Genomic DNA, 24,702 nt, shown 5'->3' with positions numbered 1-24,702 from the left:
ATAATACCATTAATATTTTTTTTAGTTAAGTATGTATGTAGGTACATATATTGAAATTACCGCCACCTCATTTCTCTGTTATCTAATAATGCCATAGATGTATCAATGGCTCATTAGAAGAAAACGTGTCTTCATTTTCATCAAGGCACCGAAGGAGAACTGTAAACTTTAAAGCCATTATTATGGAGTTTTTGATTTTTTCGGATTATGACACTCTTTCAGCAAACGAACGATATGTACATACGTATGTATGTATATCTGCATTTTAATAGCACAACTCTCAAAACATTATTTTCGGCCTGAGGTCACACCTCGAGACATTTAGTACCCACCATCGCCTCACATACATATGTACAAACAAACAAATGTATAAATGTGTGCAAATGCCTTTGTATTTATGTATGTATTAAAATTCCATTCAGCGCATAGCTAGCGGCAATGCAGAGCGCCTAAGGCGAGGATTCTTTTTCTAATATCTACAATACACGCAAAGGCAAACGAATACGCATACATATGTACATACATAAATGTTAAGTGCGAACGCAGCACACCAACGCACAAACAGTGTGGACTTGTCTGAACCAACTAATTGCCGGAAGCGATTACTGGCTCGCCATTCACCAACACCAGTACGCTACGTTTCATTTCCTTTGATTCGACGCTCGCTGGTTGGCTTGGAACCGGTTTGACGTACATAAGTTAATAGTCGTATGTAGGATCGATTGCTGGGTTGCAGTTGGTTGTTTGGTTGTATGCTGCGTCGCTCAGTCTTTGCTGATTTTTTATAGTGCTTGGTGTTGGTGGATTTGAACGGAAAAAAGTACACAGATAGGTACTTACAAGTAAATACATCAGTGTTGACTTAAGAAACAATCAAAAAGACGTCAAAGTTGTAACATACTGACAATATTTACGGTTGATGAAAGTGATTCATAGCAAGATTTGTCACAATACGCGGAAATTGGTTATGTAAGTTAACTGCATTCGTTAATTTATTAGCAAGATAGACAAATTTAAAATTTGCGTATGACGACACAATTAACAATTTTTGTATATGCACACCTCACCATATCTCAGAACATTACATACTTCTTAAATATTTGAGTTCAAAAATACTGTGAGTAAATCCAAACATAAAATGAACTGGAACTGGTGGAAGTGGCAACTTGTTGCAGCATGGTCACGTGTGCTGCACAAGCACACAAACATTCCGAAATAAGCGCATGAATTTGTTTCGACGAAGTTTTCGTACTCCTGTGAGAAAAGTTAAATCTCTTAAAAAAATTTAGTTCACATTAGTCAAAAATTTAATGCGATGCCATATTGAACGTAACTAAAAGCTTAACTAATCACAAATAAGATGTCTGTTGCTGAAATTTTACTCATTCAGAATTTGTACATCAACGAAAAAACGAAAAAGATTCTGTTATCGATTGTTTATCGATTTTGTTATCGATTGTTTTTCGATTTTGTTATCGATTTTGTCATCGATTTTGTTATAGATTGTTTATCGATTATTTATCGATTTTGTTATCGATATTTTTATCGATTTTGATATCGATATTTTTAGCGATTTTCTAATCGATTGTAATCGATTATTTATCATTTTCTATCGATATTTTTATCGATTTTGTCATCGATATTTCTCTCGATTTTGTTATTTATATTTTTATCGATTTTCTATTTTTTATAGGTTTTGTAATCGATTTTGCTACCAATCCAAACCAAAGTTGTCATCGATTTTGTTATCGATATTTTTATCGGTTTTCTTGGATGTTATATATATACTAACTGGTGGATAAAATTTATTCATTTTATTCGCGTATAATTTTTTCATTATTTAATCATACATTTTAGAATAAAAATATCGGCCACTCGGCTACACTGAAGTTTCGTAAATTTACGAACTTTACGAGGTTTACGAGGCTTTAACGAGTTTAAGGGAAGACCCCTAAAGTATCTTCTGCAACATCTTTCTCACCGAATCCGACAATTTCTGACTAAATCCTGTAAATCTGCACAGAACTCATGTGAAGAATATTGCTTTAATTTCTACGCCTAAAATTATAATGCAAAAACTTGATTTAAAGAGTTCCTGTAATAGCGACGAAACACTGCTTACATTCCGCATCAAAGCTTTAGGCGCATTACGAGCATTTCACAAAAAAATACTTATATTTTCATCGCCAGACTAAATAAGTATTTTTCCGGATGAATTTTTCATCGGAGCTGTGAATAAAATTAGCGCATAAATTGATTTGAGGTACTGATACTATTTATCAATCTCGGGTTCTAGGCCTCTGAAAAGGTGGTTTCTCGGGCGTGAAGCGGCATGCTAAAATTATACTTAAGATAGCCTCAGCACCAACTTTTCTCTACAAAAGTGGTGAAAATTTAAATTTATAAAACTGATATTCGTACGAGTCCGGTTCAAACTATTTTAATATAACCCAATAAGCTTTTCTTGAAATGAATATAACATTACAACTTTTGTTGTTTTAATCAACAATATTTTAATAGCGTTTTTTGTTTTTAATTATCATTAATTTCGCTGAAATTTTCCATACTAAGATTCACCATAGACTAGACTGCACTGAGAAAATAGTGAAGTTAAAAACTTAAACAGAGAGTAGCGTTGATTCGGATTAACTCGGACTTAATCCGGATCACTGCAGTTAATTCCCGAGTTGATCCGGATCAACGCAGCCGTCTGTTTATGCTTTAAGTCAACTAAATATGTTTCTGTCAACATATTATTTGGTAATAATTACTCTATTTTGTCATAGTTACCAAATCATGTGTTGGGTAAAATACATTTAGCTGGCTTTATTCCGAGTGTAGAGCTTTCCCATACAAACAGGCAATTTATATTAGATTGTTTTCGGACATACGCGAATATTACTGAAAAAATATCTTAACATACAAATGTTATGCAATAGATCATATATCGACACTCCAACACAGTCATGGTTGCCACTTTGTTAAAAATGCAAAATTTTTTTTTTGCAATTTTCGTTCATGAAAATATGCACTTGATCTATTAGATATATTTAACTATCGAAATCGAGCTTCCAGGCATTTCTTCCTCCTTGCTTGTTCGAGTGTAAGGCATTAATTTTGATCACAATTTAATATCACAGTTCAATAATTTAACATTTCGCAATTGTTGCACGCGAATTCGGAATTAATTTTAACGCCTCGAGAACATTTGAAAACAACATTAGTTTTGAAGCAAACTAAATAACTAAAATAGATATTAGTAATTGTATATATGTATGTATACACGACTGGGCGTGTTTCTACATATGTTTCTCGATATGTGTACGTACTAAATACGTATGTATGTATGTATATTTATTAAACTACCAAACGACAATAAAGCCTCAAACAAAATTTCAATTCGACAATGAGAAAACGCAGTGTGTGTGCATTTAAGCTTGAACAGGTAAATTCTACAAATTAGCTGGAGGCGTTAATTTCAAATCAAATATAAAATCAGCAGAAATACAATGATGACGACCGCAACGAACGACGACTGCAGCGTTGGCGTTGAGTGAAAAAAAGTAGCAGCCAAAGCAACATTTATGACAGCGGTGGCAGCAGCTGCAGCCACACCATTGCCGGCGGCAATGATGGCAACAGCTGGCAGCGGGGGGCAGTGGTGGCGGGAGCAAAAAGGCAGATATAGACGCGGCTAAATAAGCATCAATTTTGTGCTAAAGCAAAATTTTAAAGTCGCATTTTATGGCTGGCAGGCAAACCGGTGTTACCAAAGTTAAAGCGCCGACGGCGATTAGTCCAAAGTAACAAAAAAAAAACAAAAACACTTTGCCAAGCACGCAACCATTGAAGCAGTCGCTTAAATCAGCGGCACACAAAGGTGGAGTTGTTAAGCAGAGGCGCGAAAAAGAAGAAACGAAACAAAAACGAGTAATGTAGAATATACATATGTGTGTATGTGTCTCTAAGCGGTTACCCAGAAACAAGTCGGTAATCAGTTTCGACGTAGAATGCGTCTTACGTTTCGATATGGAGGCTATGCTCAAATGTTGTAGTTGTAATTTTTAGAGCTTTACGAAAACGCTTATTGCACGAGAACTAATGAAGTGATTTCAAAGAAAAGGGTGGCGTTGCAAAGAAAAAATTCCAAACCTGTCGACAGATATATTTCTGCAAGTAACCGATTCGTTGTCTGTCCTAGAAATAACGGTAAATATTGGCTTATTTTGGAGTCAATTTTGAGCCTTTAAAGTGCTCTAGCAACTTACGATTTGGAGGTTAAACTTTCATTTTCGATATACATATAGGTTCTTTGGAGCAATAGAAATTTTATCGTGTGCGAATTTTATATATAAACAAATATTGAGCATTTTAATGCAAATTTTTTTTGAAAAAATTAGCAAATTTTTTCTACTTCAAAAATGCTCGAAAACCGCAAGACTTTCCCTTTCATTCGGTGTATGGGAAGTATTGGTTGATATCTTCTAATTATGTTTATTTGACTCAAATATATGGACATAAATAATTTTCAATATAAAATCACTTCGTCATCATTTTGTAAACACGTGCATGCGCTGGAAGTGAGGGAAGGAGACAAAAGAATGTGTGTGTAGGCATTTCGACTTTTAAGTAACAGATGGCGCAATATTTATAAAAGGCAAAGGTGAAGGGGAATATGTAGATGAAGAATATGATAAACATAAAGGTAAAAACAAAGATAAATATAAAGAAAAATATGAGGATGAGGATACCGATAAAAGGAAAGATGAAGGTAGAGGAAGAAAGATTAAAGTAAAGGTAATTATAGAGAAAAGGATATATACAAAAGGAGGAGACTCATTCTGGGGACTATTTCGGGATTCTAGAGATTTTCGGAATTCTCGGAACTTATCGATATTTTATATTTTTTGCTATCGATATTTTTTTATCGATTTTGTTATCGTTGTTGTAATTGATTTTGATTTCCCATCGCTTAATTCCATTCCAGTTTAATTTTTGTGGTAGTCGTGTTTTTTGCCGGGTACATACGAAAACACATTTGCAGAAGAATCTGTGCATGCAAAAAAAAAGTCACAAAATACACACTCAGAAAACGATGTACACGGACGGAAATCGAAAAAAAAAAATTTAACTAAAAAATAGTGATTAAAATGAACACTGCAGCCGCAAAAAATCCACTTGAGCGTGGATGTGATTAGCGTGCTTGCACAAAAGTGCGGCGACGCAAAGTGCCGCCTAAGTGGGGAAAAATCGAAAAATTTGTTGTCTGCAATGTGAAAGCGCTTGATATTTTTGTAAAGAATTAAGAGCATAGCCATTCGTAAGCTTTCACCGAAACAAATGTCAAAATTACATTCTTTGAAATAAAATGTTGGTTTCACGTTTTTTATTTCCACATATGTAGATAGTAGAGAGCTATAGGACGAAAAATTCTGGAATAAAATTAAACACAAGGTGTCCCTGCGGTATTCCAGGAAAAACATTTTTTTTAATCGAAATTTCAAAAAATGGTAAACTTTAATGGAATGAATAAAAAATATATGTAAAAACATGTTATTTTTTACTATTTTATTAAATAGTACAGCTTTTACAGCTTCCGAATGAAGATATAAAAACCTGCTCATTTTTTGCACTTTTTGGAGTAATGCGTTTTTTGTTAATGCATAAAATTATTGGTTTAATTTTTTGTCAGTGCCATCAGATCTGCACGTTTCGTTCTATTTTCCAAAATGAAGTGTCAGATTAAAAAGCTTGACCTGTAGACAATAGAGGTTTATATATATTTTATTAATAGTTGCCACCTGTTAAAAAATTAAATGAAAATTTTTTAATAAGTTAAATGAATTATTAAGCTATGGGTATCAATATAAATGTGTATGCAACGGGTATAGGGTTGCCAGCAGCTAAAAAAATCAAGTTCCATTGGAATTAAAGGAATTACGTTATTTAAATAGATAGGTATCACCATATGAGAGTCAGACGAAAGAGGTTTAAGAAGGCTTTAGCTTGCAAATATTACGAAGAGTCTTGCCACCTGTTTGTAAAAACAAATTTAAACTAATTTTTTAAAATAGAACGAACTATATGTACATACCAATGGAAGTGCCAGAAGAACACAAATTTTCAACTTCAAACTGAATTTACAGTGGAAGTATGAAAGTTATAAAACAAAAAAACAATTGCATTTTTGAATTTAGCGTCCTCAATATAATTCTATTTTTGCCCAGATTTTATATGGAAGGGAAGCACTGTGCAACGGCGTTGTGAAATTTTACGCTCTTATGGTAAGTACTCTCTCCTCTTCATACAAACACAACAACGCCTAAGTCTAATAAATAATTAAAATTATTTTTGCAAAAATTTTATTTTTACACAAACATTTCCGTGATTCACGCTATCGATTACTTTTAATCACACTGCGTACCAGTGAAAATTAACTTGGAATGTCACATTGCGCATATTGTGGGCCTAGTTGAGTAATAAATAAATAATATAAAAAAAAACTTTTTAATATACAACGCTTTTATAAATGGACTAAAAAGTAGAAAATAATACTTCTCAGTCCCATAGAATTTGTTTTGATAACTTTTGATTTTGAAATTTTAGCAAAAGTCATTATAAACAATCTATGAAATTGAAAATGAAAAGCGTGGGGCGCATGTAATACACTTGAATTGATATGAAAAGTAATATATGTATGTATGTATGTGGGTATATGAATAACGACCGCTTAAAATCGATTTCAAAGTTCTACTTTCGCTGTAGAAATTTTAGGTCTACGTTATGTAGTTTGACTATTGTCAATTAAATCGAATGCTTTGTATCGCATGCGCTCCACGTTTTTCATTTTCAATTTCATAGATTGTTTATAATGACTTTTGCTAAAATTTCAAAATCAAAAGTTATCAAAACAAATTCTATGGGACTGAGAAGTATTATTTTCTACTTTTTAGTCCATTTATAAAAGCGTTGTATATTAAAAAGTTTTTTTTATATTATTTATTTTCTACTTTTTAGTCCTGTCTGAATAAAATTTTGCAATAGATATTAAAATAATTCAACGATATTAATAGAAAGGTGCACACACATGCATTTACATATGTATGTACATACAAACGAGCACCAATTAATTTTATTTAAAGAAATGGCGTGTCGTCTATTTCCGCTGTAGCAAACGTAGTACATAGGGCGACATCTAGATGTCATCTACCTCGCCCTATTCACTACAGATGTCGCCCTATGCACTATGCTTTTTTATAGGAACTTTTCAAAGCAAAGGTTTTATGGTGTCGGACACACAACATTGAAAGTTTCTGGATGCACAACATTGAAAGTTTCTGGACACACAACATTGCAAGTTGACAAAAGCGTTGTAATAAAAACTGGGGCTGAAAATCTCAAAATTAAAACTTCACAATTTTTATTAAAGGTGTATCTTAATACACTCTACCAAAATCTGTGAAAAAAGCAGTTTCGAAAAAAGTGTTGATTGGGGCCTTTGTCAATTAAGTTAACGATATGTGAACTTCAAAACTTGGTCCGCTCTTCTTGTTCCCTCACCAATTTCTATGCGACGCTGAGGTCTTTAACTTATAAAAAATCTTAAATACCTTCCGTCAGTTATAAGCATTAAAGCTGTATGTGATGCAAACTGGTTGTCGTCGCCATATATCGAAAATTACTGTTTTTAAGTTTCTGAAAAATTAAAGGTGCGGACGAAAATTGTGATTAATCAAGGAGGTAAATGTGCATTTGATGACGATGACGATGACGATGACAATGCAGCCAGTGACACTGGCAGTGGAGGAGCCTAGCGGCTAAGGCATACAAGTATGTACAACGAAAACGGTGATGATGATAATGGTTAAGTGACGTTTGCACGCAAGGGCAAAAATATCTGACGCATCATTCGCGCAGTGACATAGAGAATGTGGAATAAAATTGGAAAGATGGACAGACCCAAAGAGATACACTTGAGCCTAAAAAAAAGGAAATGAAAAAGCGGAGTTGTGTGCTTCAAGGCATTTTCGAATTGACTTAATTTATGATTTTTTTCTGTGGTAGTTGATGAGAGTGATGTTGTTGTTGTTGTTGTTGCTGTTGCCGTGGTTGTAATAATAATAAACGATACCGCCACACAATCCTAACGTTATCTTTGCTTTAAGGTCCTTTGCGAGATATCTTACCTTGGCAAGAAGAGCGAAAGCGTACAACACAAGCAATGACAACAATAATGTGCTCCAATATTAACTACCTCTGGTGAAACTGGTGCTAATGTCCGCAGGAAGCATTTATTTACTAGATTTTTTCTGCACATTTCATTCCTTTTATATTGAGACAAAGTGTAGAAAACGAAGAGGAGGTGAATATAGGAAACGGGTAGGGTCTTTAGGCAGAAGAAGCAGGGCAAGAGGTGTGCTTGCAACAACAGAGAATATCAAGCTGTCAGTTTTCGAAAAGCCAACCGCAGGGCTATTTAATACATTAAAAATTAATTCACACACACACATACAAAAGTGGACAAGGAGACATGCATGCAATGGTTGCTTATGTGTATAGATATTTATTAAACGCCTGCAGCAGGAACGGTTAATATAAAAACAAAAAATAAAAAATAAAAGCAAACAACAAAAAGTATGCAATAATAACAAAAAACGGGAGGAGGGAACGTTGCATTTAGTTTATGAGGTAAATGTGAAATGTCACGCATTGACAGGTTTCTGAGATGTGTTTAAACATTTTTGACCCCAAACAAATTGCAACAACAAAGCGCTGACTGCAGGAGTTCGACCAAAAACGAAGGTTGTCCATGTGGGCAATGCCAATGAATGCGATGCACACGAATTGGCTGCAACAGCGTATGCAAAGGCAGCAACAACAACAACAGCAACAGCAACACCACTGCAAATATTGCCACAGAGCATAAAAACGTCAAAGCAACATAAAACTGTGTAAACCTTCGTGACTTGAACAAAATATGATTATCAATTCGGCCCGAAGGCGCATTCCTGCATTTCCATACAAAATGCGCTCTCAGATTATTATTGTAAAATATGAACAAATACATATATAAGAATACATACGTATGTATGTATGTACATATAGATATGTATGTAAATATGGACATTTAAATATAAGTATATATATATATGTAAAAACCATATTTTCCCATACAAACAAACAGATCAATCAGTGCACACTGGTTGAAACAGCCGATTTTTGGTATAATACAAATTTTTAAGAGCCTATCTCTTATTTTACTAGAACTTACAAACATCTGATCAAAGTAGGCTAGAATGCCAATTTACCTACAAGTAGACGTTTGTACCATCTATACTATAATTATAATAAAAACTAAATAAAGTAGTAATTGAATGAATTAAAAAAATTTATTATGAAAATTCCACTGGCATTGAGACTCGAACCTTCGACCTCGCGGCTCGTTAATCCACATTGCGGCCATCTGTCAAGATATAATTTTGATCAGCTCAACCGCTAGTCCAGATCAACGTTGCCATATATGGTAGTGCTCAAACATATACGGTGTACCTACGGTGACCAGATTTCTGTGGACCAAAATCTGGACATTTGTCAGAAAAAAAACTCGAAAAATTCCTAAAAACATTTTTACTGGATGGGTATTCTACCGAAAACCTCTAAAATATTAAAATGTTTGCAAAATCACGTTTTCTGACACCTTGTTAAATATAGTGTAAATGTATGTGTTTATAAAGCATATGCAGTAGCGGCTCCATTCAAGCCACAATTAAGGCAATTTCGACCAGTGTGCAGCATACGTGTGACATTAAATGGTAGGTTGCCATCTAAGGTAGTATACTACATATAACTTACATAAATATGCAAATGTATGTACATACGTGAAAGTTTGTTTGTATATATGTACGTACATGCATATGTATGTAAGAGCGATTGTTTGTGTAACTGTCATACAATTAAAGTCAAAAAAGTTTTTGTAATTGTTTCGTAGTTACATATTTGTTTGGATACTTTTTTAAATACAATTTTGAAAGTTTTGTTATGCATTTTTATATACATATGTACATTAGGGTGGTCCAAAATAAGTGAAGTCGGAATTTTAATGCTCTCACCCCCTAGGATTGTTCTTTATCGAAAAAATACACACATTTTTTATTTTTAAATCAAATAATATTTAGAGGTCGCTCGGAGTGCTCCAAAATTTCCATGTATTTTATATGGGAAAAAAACAATTTTCGTAGAAATGGTATGGAATTCTTGAAAATCAATGTTTTTCGATCGGAAAACTCTAGTCCTCTTCAGGAGAATTCCAATAACAATGCTAAATTTTTCATTTGATCGTTTTTTAATACTAAAGATTTTTTATTCAAAATTTGATTTCCAAATAAAAAATAGGGGTACATTTCTTTCATTATAGAACAATCTTAGTGGGTGTGAGCATAAAATTTCCGACTTTACTTTTTCACATGCAACTTTGGACCAGCCTAATGTACATTCATATTTCTATATACACATGAACAGGGCGTGCAAATATTTAAAACTGATATGTAGGGTGACCAGGGGGCATATTGTGTGATATTTAAATAATTACATACAAAGGTAAAAGTCAATGATTACATATGAACATATCTATGTATGTAGTATATACTTATATGTATGTATTTACATACCCTTATGTCTTTAATGTGAAAGTATAAACCCCTTAGCGTTTTGTGGCAAGTTTTTACGCAAACTTCAAATAAACATCTTTTTGTTACAGCAACGGCTACCAACTTATTCGACCAGCCTAATAACTGTGAAAGCGTTTCTTGCTAAAGTAGTAGCCAATAGCTAAAAATATTTAAAAATAAATGTTCAAAAAAGTGGAAAATGTTTAGAATTTTTCAAAAATGTTATTATATTTTAGAAATCGAAGAATTTTCAAGGATTTATACAAAAATACCACGAGCAAAAGATTTTTTTTCGCCAATTTGTGACATTTTAGGATGGATTTCAGAACAAAAAAAAAAATCTCACAATTTTGGAAAATATAAAAATTTCTAAAATCGCTATAATTTTGTATAATTGAAAATATTCTCATTCTACCTTCGCCTATATTATTACTTTTTTTGTTTTTTACATATGATAGTAATGAATTATATAACTTAAGAATAAGCTGCTTTTTTTGCGCGAAGACGCCACGAAATTTTGGAAAACTAAAATATTAGGATTTAGCTAAGTTTTGCCAGTATACACAGTATAGTTACTTAACTGTCAGTTTTATCCTTGAGCAGAACGTACGCAAAGTACCCATTCTGACGAGGTTTTCATGTTCTTTCAATGAAAATTATTTGCACCACCGAAAATGTCAAAAATATTTTATGGGCACTTGCCACTTTCGTACTTTTAACAAAAAAGCCACGATATGTACATACGTACGTATATACTCGTACATATACAAAAGCATATATTTTTAATTCTGATTAAGTACAACGAAAGAAGCCCTCCAGCCTTACAAGCGCCTAAAAAATTCCAATAATATTGTTTAGCAAATTTTTGTTTTTCATGCCAAATACATATGCACACATGTACGTACATACATATGTAATCGTACGACAGTGAATTTTTGCAAACGTCATCATGCCAATATTGTAAGGACCAAAGGCAATAATTACTTACATATATAGCTGCATAGGTATGCAAATGCAAACAAACGTTCATATATGTATGTATAAACATATGTACGTTTGTATGTGTATGGGTAGCCACGGACACAATGCCTCTTCACATGCTGGACCCCAAACGCTGCTACTCGTTGTTGGTGTAGTGGAAATGGTTTAACGCCGCTGGCGAAAAATCGACCAAAAAGCCTGTAATTTGTAAAATCAAAATGTCAAAATTTGCGAGCAATGTCAGAGAATAATAACAATTGCGAAGTTTTAACACATACATATGTATCTACATATGTACGTATGTATTTATATGTATAAATTCTTTAGTTGTGCGCTCATATGTACCATAATTGTGAATGCGTTGACAGAATGGGAGAATTGGCACTGCAGGCTCAAAATGTCCTCTACATTATGTGACCACTGTAAACATATGGACGTACGTATGTATGTATATTTGTATGTGTTTGTGTGAGTTTGTGCTGGGCGCAATTAAAATATCCAACACACTGCAGGGCTGGCGCATCAATGGCGATAGCACCAACAGCTAAAATAACACAATAACAAAAACAATTGCAGAGTTCGAAAGTAACAATGGGAAAAATATGTGTATGCGTATAAAGTATATTATATATTGTCGCCTGGGTAAAAGATTGTCTCATGTTACTTTCGCGATTGAAGTTTGGTTACAATTTCTCAAAAACGCGACAATAGCTTTTTTTCCAATGTATCAGAAAATGTTACTAGTACACGAAATTATTTTATTTTTATTGTTTATTGCTAATTATTTTTGAGTTTATGAAGTATTTTATTTAATAAATTTTTACTTTATGCTACATTTTTCTGCAGTTTTGCAGCCACTTTATATGACATACCATAAAATATGATAAAAGTTTGTACCAAAGAAACGATATTTTTTAATTATTATCTCGGAAACTAAAGGAGATATCCAAAAATCAATTACGCCATTGAAAGATCTTGAAAAATTAAAAAAATTACTGTTACAATTTTACTTAAGTACCAGGTTGGCCGACCTTGCCCGGAGTGCATACACTTTTTAAAATTTCACGGTTTGTATATCAAATACTGGTCAATTGGATAGCTTTAAAAAAATATTTTGGAAATGAAAAAAAAAATGGATTTCGATATTTAGTAAGTAAATTTCTTACTCTAAATTTAGGTGGCAACCCCATTCCGAAATACGCCGGATTTAATAGTACATACCTAGAGCATATACATACTGTGTATACTAACAAAAAATGCTGATCAAAATTAACAAAATGCAAAATTATATTACATAGAAGCGTGGCAAACCGGATCGAAAATATTTTCTGACCAAAGTTCTCAACAATACTTTTCATTTGATGTTCATATTGCTATGCTTTAGATAAACTGTGAAGAATCGATAATAAGTGGCAGCCTTACATCCGAAGGGACAACATTTTGTATACAGGGAAAGCACTATTTAAGAACCTTCTCTTGTTACCCATGAATAGTAACATTCTATTTTTTTTTTAAACAAAAAATTAAACAAATATGCGATTCAGACTAGGTGGTAATCCTACTAAAAGTATTTTTTAATAAGGGATCTTCAAAACTACCTACCTTCCATTTGATACCAATATTATCATGTTTTATTAACTTGTAACTAATTTCGAATAGGTGGCAACCTTATACCGAGATAATGCCTATTAAGATAACCTTGAAATCCAAAACATTATCTGTGTACAAGATTTCTCAAAATCATTAGAGACGTTTCCGAGAACCATATGGATATATGTATATATGTATATCCAGAATCCAGAAGAATTGCTCAATTAATGTAATAAACTAAAAGCTCAGTTAGTCCAGACTTAACTTAAGTTAACTTACCGTAAGAAATCATCAATGGTTATTCAACACGTCAACTTAAGCCAAGAGCGGAAATATTTTGTTTTTGTATTTCTTTTTTCAGCTGTTTAACAGTTCGCTGGCTAAAATGCCATATCAAAAAAATTTATGCAAACAAAAATGTTTGCTTTCATTTATTTTTAAGAAATACAAAAACGAGAGTCTGGCAAGCCTGATTCTCTCACCGCTCTCAATTTCCGTAAGGCCGTAACTTGAGAACCTAAAATCTACAGGTTCTTAAGTTTCTTACGGTAAGTTAAGTTTTAACTAACCGCCAACACAGTTTCTCATATAACAGGTTAGCCAAAATATTAAATTAAGTTAAGTTACGGAAATTAAGTCTAGACTAACTGAGCTTTAACTCGGAAACTAAAGAAGATATCAAAAAATTTATAACAACAATCGCAATTTAGTATTACAAATGATTTATATAACTAAACATCGTTAAAATGGCGCTTATGTATATAAATGTACATATAGAAACTTCTGCATTTGTATTTTCAAATATGCATACATATGTTGGTACATTGTACATATGTATGTATGGATATAGATACCCAATATCGATGGCTGAGTGGAAGATCGACCTATCTCGGCAGCCAGTTCGAAAACGCTCTATCTCAAAAAACTTTTCAAGAACGCCCTATTTCAGAATTTAATTGAAAAACACCTTATCTCAAAATTCGGTTCAAAAACGCCCTATCTCACTTTAAAATGTATTGAAAATATGCTGATATAGGGCGTTTTTGAATCGGCAGCTGAGATAGGGCGTGTTTGAAACGAATTTTGAAATAGTGCGTTCTTGAAAAGTTTTTTGAGATAGAGCGTTTTCGAACTGGCTGCCGAGATAGGTCGATCTTCCACTCAGCCATCGATATGCGCAAAGCAAATGTTTTTCCAATTTTTTTTCCAATCTTTAAGAAATTTTAAGTTCTCAAGTGGATCTATATCATTTTTATGCAACATTTTTTCCAATGTTTGACTAAAAGCTGAAGCAAGTTTGAACTCAAATTTTGCATATAAAAAATTTGGTCTTTTGTTAGAGAATAGGTTTGTTATCCAATTGAGGTACACTTGAAAATCAACTTTGGACCTTGGAATTTGTATTGGCTCTCCACTTGATCGCCAACCCAAATGTTTATTGGGTATGCGCGTGCGTTTATATGAATGTAGTTTAACTTAAATGGTAGATATGTTGACTATAGCGCTGAAATGCGGCCGATAGCCAAAACAACCGCAATAATTGCAAACATATCAGCGGACAATAACGACAGTGACATATTGTAGAACAATAGTGGCTGGGATGTCATGACAACTTAAGCCTGTTCTTATGAACATTTATGTACATATGCGGATGTATTTACATGAATGAAAAGCGTCCATATAAAAAATTCATATGCACATATACATATACGTATGTATGTACAAAGAAATTTAAAAATGAAAACTCTTAAAGCCTTTTACTTTATTTTTTTTTTTTATTTACGAAATAATAATTCAAACACATAAATATTGACGAGTTATTTTTTATAAACCGAAATTTCGAACTTTTTTTAATAATAAGAAAAATTCTGCAAACTTCATCGCAATTTTGAACCTTTTATTAAGATTTCTTGAAAGATTTTGAATTTGCAACTTTATGACCCAATGAATTTAAGTGCAAGGGCAATGAATTTTGCTAAAATTTTAAGATCGAAACTTATCAACACAAATTTTATGGGTCTAGAGAGAAGTCATGATTCAATTATTAAAGGTTTTGTAAGTAGATTTTTTTTTTTAATTTGACGCTCTCACCCACCGGTATAGCTTTTGGGAGCAAGAGGAAAAGTGAAAGAATTTAACCACACAAAAAGGTGTGCATAATATTTTGAAACAAAAACGAATTTACTTTAATTATTTAATTTAAACTACATTATTTACATCGAATATTGTTTGTTTGTGGAATTTTTTTGTATTAAACAAAAGAAACAATACTATACAAATCTAATTTATTGTCGCCAGCGAACGCAGAAAAAAAATTTTCTTCAAATTTAGAAAATAACAATTTCACTATAAAAGTACGTTTTCACAAGTTTTAAATTCGGCAATTTCGATTCTCAATTTCAATTAGAAATTTTACAACAAATTTAGAATTGAAAAACAATTCCGAAGACATTTGTTTACAATCGTTGTGAAAGGCTGAAAAGTAAGCAAAATATATTGTTGCTTTATCTACTAATCAAAAAATTTTTTGACGTATAAATCACTTAAACGTTATAAAACTTCAGAATTTTTACTCAATTTCACACAAATTTAAACTCGTACACAATTTTAGCTGAAAAAAATATGGTTCATTCTAAATACAGCAAAAAACATAAGAATAAAATTTGTAACTTTGTGCAAAACACGGGGAAATTCAATAAATTTTTATGTAAATTTTCGACTTAATGGTATTTTTAGGAATTTTTTTGAAAATGCAGTTTTGTAGCCCATTAAAGTCTAGTATAAGAAAAGTTTAATGTGCGCAGAATTTTAAGATTTTTTTTTGTGTTGAAGGTGCTTAGCATTTTTTCCATACAATGTATTTTTGAATCTTTTTTTGTAGGGAAGAAACTTCAAAAAAAAATTGCCAAAAATAAACGGTAATTCGTGCGTACTTCAAAATAGCACTATATTGTAATAAAATTTATTGGGCTACATAACTGTATACTAAAAAAAAACCAATAAATCTTATTAAAATGGTGAAAATTTGCATATAAAATTTTTAAATTTTTCTGAATTTTTTTCGTTGTAGTATGAATCATATATGTGTTTATAAAAAATTAGCGAAAAAAAAATTAAATTAAAATATTTGCATATATGTATTGTAAAATTTTTTTGTGCCCAATATTTTTTCCGGCAGTGTATGTATGTGTGTGTACATATCTACGTATGTTCTATACAAGATGATAATGAATGATTTTGCACTGTTAGCGCTGAGCACTAACTGCGGGTTACTTTTCAGACTCCGCTTGTAAAATGATTGCTGTGTTGATGACGTTGGTACAACTAAATGATGTTCGTTGATATGTTGTTGTATTTAGTTGTTACAAAAGTGCAAATGATAATAATAATGTTGGCGTTGTCTGTGTGTGCAGCTGATGACGATAAAGAATAGAATTAAAGCCTAGCGGCTAACAAATTTTAATATGAGGTATAGTTAGAAAAGCGACAACGACAACGGCGGTGCGCGACAGGGAGGATACAAATTTTACAGCTGCACAAAACGACAATACCGCCAGCTATAATAACAACAAGAAAGCTGCTGCAGCATTGATAGAAATAACCAGAACAATGACAAAATAGCAACAACACAAATGGAAGTAAAAGCACACAGCTTTGGCAGAAACAGTGAAAACAACAGCAACACTAACGGCACCGGCAACGGCAGCGGCAACTGTAAAAGCAATAACAAAAGCACTCGCAACATTTTTTAGCCGCTGGCAATGCAAAGAAAAACTTGTGATAAACTAACCTCAAGCAATATTTCGAAACAAATATGCTTTAGGCAAATCAGCTGTAATTAGTGTAGCATCTTAATCGGTTGTAGGGTTGGCGCCGGATGGGCAGGGCGTTTGGTAAAAGGCAGCTATGAGCGAAATGCGCTCAATGAAGCTAAGGAGGCGGCTCAGTGAGGGGTGTGACGACATAAGAGAACGCTGCTTTTTACATAAATTAGAGTGACGCAATCGGCTGGTGATAGGACTATGCAATAGGTTTCGTTGGCGCCGGCGTCTACTGCAACGCGTTTTAATGCCCGCCAGCAGCAAGGGGCTGCAACATGCAACATGCAGCACTTCTACCCAAAGCACCAGCGCAATGGTAAGATAAACGGCTGGGCGGCAAGAGAAATGCATTGAGACATGCGACATCGACGCCTGAAGTTATGCTGAGGCTTCGAGTTTGAAAAACTCACACAAGAAACTGTGTTGGCTGCAAAAGAGTGAAATGGAAGCTGAACAGATACAAAAGCGGGGATGAGCCCACACACATTGCAGACTCATTAAATCATACACGTGTACAAATATACTTATATATGGGGCGTTCCATACCAACATGGACGGGGTTCACGCTTCATTTGTGTGATTTGTTTCAAATTTTTAGGGTTGATATATAAACATAAAAATATAAATATGAAATTTGAACTTGATTAATACATTTTTAAAAACTTTAAAGCACAAAAACCAAAACAAATCGAATTAATAGTTTTCCAAATATCTCGAGAACTGGGGGAGGCAAAAATTAAAAAAAATCACACATACACACATTAAAATTCTATATGAAAAAAAAAATTTTTTTAAATTTGTTTTTTAACAAATTTTATCATAAAAATTTTTTGATAAAAAAAAAAATAATTTTTGAAAATGTGCCATCTCAAATAAAACTTGGAAAAAACTCATAATGGTAGCTCCGAGTATTGCGCAATATTTAACTATAGTGTTACGGGGTGCATTCAACAATAATTTGAGTTATGAATTTTTTTTACACCGAAGTTGAGTACATTACGAATTTATAAATTTTAAAATTTTATTTTACTGCAAAATTGTGTTGATTTTTAATATTTTTTTACGCTGAGAGGCTTTTTGAACTTTCTTCTTTCTAATGGAAGAAAATGCGTAAAACCGATTTCAAAGAAAATTAAAAAAAAAATTAACGCCAGTTTTGCAATCGCTTAAGAACTTCGATTTTAATGGGCTGCAAAACTGCATACTCAAAAAAAATTCTACAAAAAAATTAAAAAATTGGTAAATTTGTAATGTATTCATTTTACTCAACTTCGGTGAAATAAAAAAAAAAATGCATAACTCAAATTATTGTAGAGTGCACCCCATAATACTATGGTTAAATATTGCGCAATACTCAGAGTGATATTTTTCTTAATTTTTTTTGGGATGGTATATTTTCAAAATTTTTTTTTTTCAAAAAAAGTGTATGTGAAAAATTTTTCAAGAAAAACTTTTTTTTTTTTTAAATATCTCCCTTCATAGATAATTTTGATGTGTGTATGTGTGATTTTTTTCAAATTTTTTCCTCACCCCGTTCTCGAAATATTTGGAAAACTATTAATCCGATTTGTTTTTGTTTTGGTGCTGTAAAGTTTTTAAAAATGTATTAATCAAGCTCAAATTTCATATTTATTTATTACTTATGTTTATCTGTCAACCCTAAAAATTTGAAACATATCAAGGACATGAATTGTGTACCCCGTCAATTTTGCTATGGAACACCCCATATACACACGTGCGTATATATTAAGGTAAAGTTATATTGTGGCACACCTGAACATATGAAACCACAGAGTAAAAGATATGCGGTTTGAAAAGGGGTGGTGACATGCATCACGCCTTTGATGGTGTTGGCGACAACGTAAATGCTGGTGATTCTGACGGTGAAAGGAATTAATGCTGATGGTTTAAATTTTATTGCAATTAGCACTGAGTTCTATTTTTGGATACACACATGTACCTATGTATGCAAATTGTGTTTAAATATTACCGAATACCATTGGACCCGACGGATTTCGGATGCTGATGCTGAAATATTTAGGACCGGCGCGAGTAGCCTAACCCACAGAGGTCCTCAACCTTTCAGTGACCACTCTCATCATTCCGTATGTGTGGAAATCAGGGAGTTTGGTCCCGGGTAAACCTGCCAGCAAAGGAGACACATTGCGCCCGAAAATGCTCCTTTCCCCGGACGCGAAGGTACTTGAGGTCCTGCTATTCCCGTAATTTAAACACCATCCAGATAACTCGTGGCCTAAACCATAACCGCCCCTGTCCTAGTAGCGCTAGATTTGTGAAAAGCATTTGACACCGTTTGTCATTCCACGCTATTGGAAGACATTGAGGCTTCCTCCTCTTTTTCACAGGGACTCAAACGGTGGTCGGCGAATTGTATGACCGTTGTCGACCGTTGTCAATAATCTTTAGAGATCAAACCCTAAAAAACTAGAAGAATCAGACAAGAGGTTTCACAAAATGGTGTTCTCTTCCCCTTACTGTTTAACTTCAACATATCGAAGCTCGCTCAGCCCCACCGGAGCCAATTTCCCTGATCTCATACGCTGACGACTGCTCAAATGGCAAAACTTTTTACCTTTAGTTGATGAAATTGAACGAATAACAAACGTCTCCAGATGCACAAGAGGTTTGGAGTGACTTAAGTTAGTGCAAATTTTTTAATCCTGCGAAAGCAGGTGGCATATAGGGCAGTAATGCAGAAGCGGTAGGTGATATAAGCCAACCGCAGCGGTAAAAAATATTGGGAGATCTATACCCACTGCTCATTTACATATATCCGGCCGATCAGAAGTTTCGCGATTAAGAAGAAGTGAACTCTGAGTGGGGTGGGGCGGAAATGCCTGCCCGCAGAGATCTGAGCAATGATTATCTTTGTTGAACAGATTCTATAATGTTGAGTTCCCTGAGGCCGAATGAAGGTTTAATTCTAGCACTGAGCCCGCACTCACGCACTATAGAATCTTCACAGATGGTCCCAAAACTGATTCTGGATCAGGATATGGGTTCTTTATCGCAGTCAATGGGGATAACCTTCACTTTTATCATATGCTTCAGTCTTCAAGGCTGATGCATTTGCAGCGCTCAAGGCCATGTAGTACATGGGGGAAAACAGCTGTAAGGAAGAAGGAATTTACGTGTCTGCAGTGGCAGTCAAGCTGCACTTAAGGCATTGGCCAGTAGGGCGGGTCGAAATACACAAAATGTTTGATATGAAAATTGTATAGGTCTTAAAAGGTGCTATTTTAATACCTTATTCTTGAAAATAAATCCTAGTTCGCTGCGATAATATCTTCCATCTGCGAAATGAGCTTGAAAATTTGAAAATAAGAGTGAGAATATCAATTTTTTCAAATTTTTACAACGAGTTGTTTAGATAAAAGCCGGAACATATTTCCTATCATAAAATCATAAAAAAAAAATAATTGGGCAAATTAAAAGTAACATCAAAATATTGACTAATTGGACAGCTGACTGGTCACTTCACGTGGCACAAACACCTGACTGTGGTAGGCGTACATGATAACTCCATTTGCCCATTCTACCTTGAAGAGGATGAGACGGTGGAACACTTTTTTTGGTGCTGCCCCGCCTTTGCAAGAATTAGGTATGAGACATTTGGCCGTGATGTATTGAGAGACGAACAACTGAGCTCTTTGGCACCCAACAATCTGCTAAGAGTTTATTCGTAAATCATGTAGATTTAAAACAGATTAAAAGGGACACGAATGAGTACAATGGACGGCGTTGTTTTGTGCCTGATTCCGACAAAAAAAAAATAATAAAATCGTCTTTCCTTCTTAATTTTTTAATTTGTTAAAATACTAGCAGATCCGGTGGACTTCGTCCGGCCCAAAATTAATTTTTTATTTAAACATTTGGTCCAATGTTTTCACCAAAAATTTACGTACACGTTTGATTTTGTGGTCGTCAGAAAGCATATCCTCCATTGCCATCTTAAATAACCTAATGAAAGAGTTATGTCCGTGAAGAAGTTTTTGTGTCAACAATGATCTGGTTCGATGTGGAATCGCCCTTGAATCTATATAGAACAGTTGGTGGCAATTTCAAAATGGGGGAGTATCATTAGTCCACGAAAATCGAAAAAACATAGACTTATTTCAGACGAAATACCTTAGATGTCTTACAGTTGTATTTGTAGGCATTTATCAAGAATTGTCTTTATTCAGTTTAGTCGCCGTAAAGCAATGACTGCAATGGTTTTGGTGGTTGATTTAACGGTGGTAATTTAACTTTGAACCTTGGTGTCTCCGAGTGAATCCACTTGACTAATTTTACCAATAATTCGTCTCCAGCTTCACCTTGCAGCTCTTTTTGTGCAATAGAACCTATTCTCGAATATGAGCCAAATCGGACAATAAATACGATTTTTAGTAATAACTCGACTCCAGCGCCACCTGGAGCTTCAAGTTGTGAACCTAAATAATACAGGGACCCGCTGAAACACATAAAAAAAGTATTAAAATTGTTTCGTGAATTCGTGAAGAGAAGCAAAAAACATTATAAAGTGAGTATCAAAAACATGTGGCATGTGGCATGTTCTCCGTTGTTTTTGGTACTAACACTTTACAGTTTTTATTGAAGGTGTATTTTAATACATCCTACGAAAATATGTGAAAAACGCAGTTTCGAAAAAAGTGTTGGTTAGGGCCTCCGTGAATTAAGGTAACGATATGTATTTACCGATAAGTGAAAGTTTCAGTATGTTTGGAAGGCGCCACCCCCCCTTTTCCAATAAATCCTACATTTCTCCCTGAGTATGGGAAAATACCTCGGTATCTGGTGTACCTATCAGAAAAAAGTATCCTATATGTTAATCCCATCAATAAGCTACCTACTTACTAAATTTCAAGCAAATCGCACCATAAATAAGATTTTTTTTCCAATAGAGCGGGTCCTGGTCCATTTACCGGAAAAAATACACTTTTTTGGGCCATGGTGGTTGCTGAAAGCTATTTATATATAAAATTTCATGAAAATCGGACCAGTCGTTCGAGAAATTACCTGTTACAAAAAAAGCAAATTCTCTTTATATAACTAGTATATACGATATTACTTTTAACTAACCTATACAATTTTCGTATCAAACATTTTGTGTTTGTTCGCGCCGCCCTTGTGGTCAGCCCGCTAACTACTTCCAACTAGTTCTCGACTTAATTATTTAAACATAACGAGCTAGCTTTTCTCAGTGAGCCAAGTAACTCGGGAGTACCTGATAATGAGACATCTGACCATTTGGCCAGAGTTTGCTCAGGCCAGGCATTCCTCGGTTCGCAACCAGTTATAGAACTCCACACTTCGGCCATCGAAGCCACCAGCATTTAAATATTGTTCGACATACATAAATATCAAAAAAACCAGTAAACATAAGTTGGCGACTAACGACAAGTGGAGTGAGAACGACAAACGGCCGCCGGCTATTGCATTCTTATAAAATTACCATAGCGTAACACGCTAAGTGGCCAAGCCATTTTGCTAATCTCGCGTTTGTTTTAATTACTTACAGATATGCTAAAACAAGCTACATATATGTATGTATGTATGTATGTACATACACTAACCATCAACAGCCAAAGCAACAATCAATTAAAACTCTAACAACAATACCAAACACCCATCCATTAGCTGAGTAACAACGGCAGCAATGATAATCACTTTTAAACACACACACATACACACACAAACGTATATTTATTTACATACGATGTATTTGTGTGTATATAATTGGAGCCGTTAACACACATTGCTTTGCCGGAAATAGATAAATCAAGCAGAAAAACTTGAACAACAACGACGGCAGCGTTTGAGAAAGAAGAGAAAACAAAAAAAAAATTGTCGACCATTGAGAAAAAACCGCCATAACAAACCAAAACATTGGAAAGGAAAAAAAAAACATAGCAACAACTTTTCCAACTGAACACAACCGCAATAAACAACAGCATCGGCAGCATTCGAAAGCGCGCCATAGTGATAGCAGCAACGACAACAACAACAACAGCAACAAATGGCACAAAACAAGCAGAGGATTCTGCGCCACATCAAGGTCGTCTAGGAAAAAGGTGGGTGTGGGTGTGTGTGTGTGTGTGCGTGGCAACGTGCAAGCGAGCGAGAGCAAGAGAGAGAGAGAGGCTCCAAAAGAGTGCAACAACAAAGTATAAACAACTTTTTGTTGGCTATAAAGGGGGCGTAAGGGAGGGCGTAGTAAACATAGAGCTAAACATAGAGCGCGTGTGTCACAAACGAACAAGTTGCACGAACCAAGAAGCGAACAAATTGAAAACCAATCGAGCCTCGAACCGACACAAACGAACATCTTTGGCAAAAGCATAGCAAACAAACGAAGCGACATCCACCAAAACACTGTTGGCGCTCAATGGAGTAAGAGCAACACTACTAACAAGCGCAACAGCAACAGCAACAGCAGCAGCAATAGCGGCAGCGACAGCAACAAAAGTAATAAAATACAAAAACCAGCTAGAACAACGGCAATCAAAAGCCGACATTAGTACCAGCAGCGGAAACGAACGGTGTGTGGTAGTAGTCTCGGCGGCAAGTCGCGTGCATTTGTGACTTCAGTTCGAAACGGACATTCGGCGCGAATGCAAGTCAGGTAAAATTTACTGCTGCACTTGAACGATAAAGTGAAGTAATAAATAATTATAAACACAAGTGGTTGTTGGGGAGTAAATGGAGAAAATTAAGCTTTTTTAGGCTGACTTTTATATATTTTCGGATTTCACATTTAAAGCGTACTAAGTGTTCCGTTTAAAGTTGATGAAGTAGATAATATTTTTAAGATAAAATATTACGCAGAAGTAATTTTGTGCTTTCAAAAGTTAAGTGATCGCTGTGAACCTTTGTGTTATTTGAATTTTTAATTGTTGCTGTTGAATACGTGAAAGTGCATTTCCTCAACCTGAAGAATATTCTGTGAGTAATAATTATGTTAAAGCTGAAACTGCAATTTTCAAGCATTGATGATGAGTCGTAATAAATAAATATTATAGTCAAATTTTCAATATATTTTTAGCAAAAGCGTTTTATTTTGAAACGAATTTCCGTCATCTTTTGTCAAGTTTGGTTTGGAGACACACCGGTTTTAGTGTTGTGTCATCTTCAGTGGCATTTTCCATGTAATTATGTTTAGACCATTGTCATAAAAATATGTTAATTAACCCTTGTGCGGAAACCTGAAAACTACTAGGTACAGTAGAAACCTAGGTACAAATGTAGCTATGTGCATCTTTTGGAATTTATACAAATAAAATTTATTTTAATTTGAGATATTTAAACATTAGGCACTTGTTAAGAGCTGTTCAGGATTTACTTCGTGAGCGTGTACGTATTCTACAAGTTTTCACATAGTTAGTAGTATATAAAATAAATAGGTACATTTGTATCTAGAACTCAGTTCTACGGTATACCCCCACAAATCATAACAAAAGTTCACTTTCTATAAATTTAATAATCTGGGATTAACCAAATTATAATACAAAAAAATTATTCCGAATTCTGTTTCAAACCGGTAGTGGGTTAAATTGACCAGAAGTCCATTCTTTTGAATGAGGCATACTTGCTTTTACCTAAGATTCGGATTCTGCGGACAA

At 34.1% G+C, this 24,702-nt stretch overlaps 1 protein-coding gene across 3 annotated transcripts in view; it reads left to right on the top strand.

Moving 5' to 3' along the window:
• The first annotated feature begins 776 nt into the window (after positions 1 to 776).
• The window catches only part of twz (BTB/POZ domain-containing protein twz), an 83,901-nt gene continuing 59,975 nt past the window's right edge, over positions 777 to 24,702 (top strand). Inside the window, exon 1 of one of the 3 annotated variants that reach the window (XM_017614971.1) lies at positions 777 to 969. In XM_017614971.1, coding sequence (XP_017470460.1) covers positions 920 to 969 — 50 coding nt within the window. In that variant the 5' untranslated portion in view covers positions 777 to 919. Of the gene's footprint in view, positions 970 to 23,645; positions 24,026 to 24,702 lie in introns of those variants that run through there. The other 2 variants (XM_017614973.1, XM_017614972.1) reach the window with 2 other exon arrangements.

Source organism: Rhagoletis zephyria, unplaced genomic scaffold, assembly GCF_001687245.7.
Source record: "Rhagoletis zephyria isolate East Lansing unplaced genomic scaffold, Rhagoletis_zephyria_1.1 Rzeph_scaffold_00937, whole genome shotgun sequence".
NCBI lineage: Eukaryota > Metazoa > Arthropoda > Insecta > Diptera > Tephritidae > Rhagoletis > Rhagoletis zephyria.
This window is presented reverse-complemented; position numbering and strand designations above follow the sequence as displayed.